Source organism: Amphimedon queenslandica, unplaced genomic scaffold, assembly GCF_000090795.2.
Source record: "Amphimedon queenslandica unplaced genomic scaffold, v1.1 AMPQUscaffold_11688, whole genome shotgun sequence".
In the NCBI taxonomy this organism is placed as follows: Eukaryota; Metazoa; Porifera; class Demospongiae; order Haplosclerida; family Niphatidae; genus Amphimedon; species Amphimedon queenslandica.
Genome location: NW_003548070.1, coordinates 9710 through 11236, shown reverse-complemented (window position 1 = coordinate 11236; position 1527 = coordinate 9710). Strand labels below are relative to the sequence as shown.

Below are 1527 nucleotides of genomic sequence, written 5' to 3'. Positions count from 1 at the left end.
ATTATTATTATTATTATTATTATTATTATTATTATTATTAGTATTAGTATTATTATTATTATTTATTTTCTATTTTAGTTGTCACCTTCTCCTGATGATGATAGCAAGTAAACTAATAAACTAATTTTAATACTCACACACACAATGTACTTGTCTTATCTCCTCTCTCCCTCTCTCTCTCCCCCCCTCCCTCCCTTCCTCCCTCCCTTCCTCCCTCCCTCCCTCCCTCCCTCCCTCCCTCCCTCCCTCTCTCTCTCTCTCTCTCTCCTCAGGTATATTGCTACTACTGCTAAAGATGGCTGCCTCTTGTTTTGGAAATGGGACCCATAAACACTCAAATTTCAGTGAGAAAGAAAAGGGAGAAAGATAGAGTAAATTATTATTATTATTTTTAGTGATAAACCAGTTAAATTTATGGAGAAGAACAGGGTCAGTGATCAAACTCTCTGTTCAGCTTTTAGTCCTGGTAAGCCCCAGACCCCCTACTATCAATATTACCGGACCCCTACCCCAGGGGGTAAATTCTATGTTACAGGGGGTACTGATAAGATAGTACGTGTGTATGAGATGAGTGATCCTCCATTACTAGTGAATGAACTCACTGGTCACACTGACAGGATATTAACAATACAATTCAACAACAATGGACAATGGTATGTGTGGGTGGGTGTACATGTACATGTACTGTATTTTTAATGTAATATATTCTATTTATACAGTAGATAAACATTTTAGTGATGTTATATTTTATATTTTAGATGGTTCTTTTTTCTCCTCTAGTTGTTTTGCTACTGGTTCTTGTGACGGTACTTCTATCATATGGAGATACTCCAGTTCTCAATGGACCAGTATTGTACTGGTAGCTAGTGTTGATCAACAGCTAATGTACGTTTAGACACATGAACTAATTTATGCATGTACATGTACATGTACTATTAGTAACGCGGTAGCGTTACTAAGTAGGATTCACCCCCAAACAAAATGGCTGCCACGACTTTTGCAGCCTTGCTATACCGGGAAAACGAGCTCCTACGCTTACCAGACTTTATAGAGGACCTTATCTTGACCAGAGGACTCCAATGGTACCACTAGCGTGGCTCTAGACCTTGTCTAAGAGGAAATTCAAAAATCGGCGAACCGGCCGTTTTGTTCAGCCACCTTTTTTCATCTTCATCATCATCATCATCATCATCTTCATCTTCATCAAGTCCTGTCAATCCAGTTGTCGGTGTGTATCTTGGTATTGGTTGGTGCTACAAGGATAATTCTTACACCAATCTACTCCAAAAGTCTATGCGCAGGTCCATGTCCCATTAGATCATTCTTCAAGTGAGGAAAAAGTGATACTGTGACTGCTGGATCGAGCCATCTTAGCTGCATGCCGCCATTTTGTTAATTAAAGAAGCTTGCCATGTGCTCCAAAATTTGGGTGTGGTCGCGCATGCTCAGATCTGCAGCTCTCGAAGAAGCAAGTTATTTTACCAAGCTATGCTTGGAATCAACTTACTGCAATACTTTAGTGGAGGT

General features: G+C 39.8%; 1 protein-coding gene across 1 annotated transcript in view; it reads left to right on the top strand.

The window, feature by feature from the left end:
- Nucleotides 1–66: 66 nt before the first annotated feature.
- LOC105315138 (bromodomain and WD repeat-containing protein 3-like) overlaps nucleotides 67–1527 on the top strand; it is a 6938-nt gene continuing 5477 nt past the window's right edge. Inside the window, exons 1-5 of the mRNA XM_020005156.1 lie at nucleotides 67–107; nucleotides 273–344; nucleotides 396–466; nucleotides 515–653; nucleotides 781–885. Coding sequence (XP_019860715.1) covers nucleotides 415–466; nucleotides 515–653; nucleotides 781–885 — 296 coding nt within the window. The 5' untranslated portion in view covers nucleotides 67–107; nucleotides 273–344; nucleotides 396–414. The remainder of the gene's footprint in view (nucleotides 108–272; nucleotides 345–395; nucleotides 467–514; nucleotides 654–780; nucleotides 886–1527) is intronic.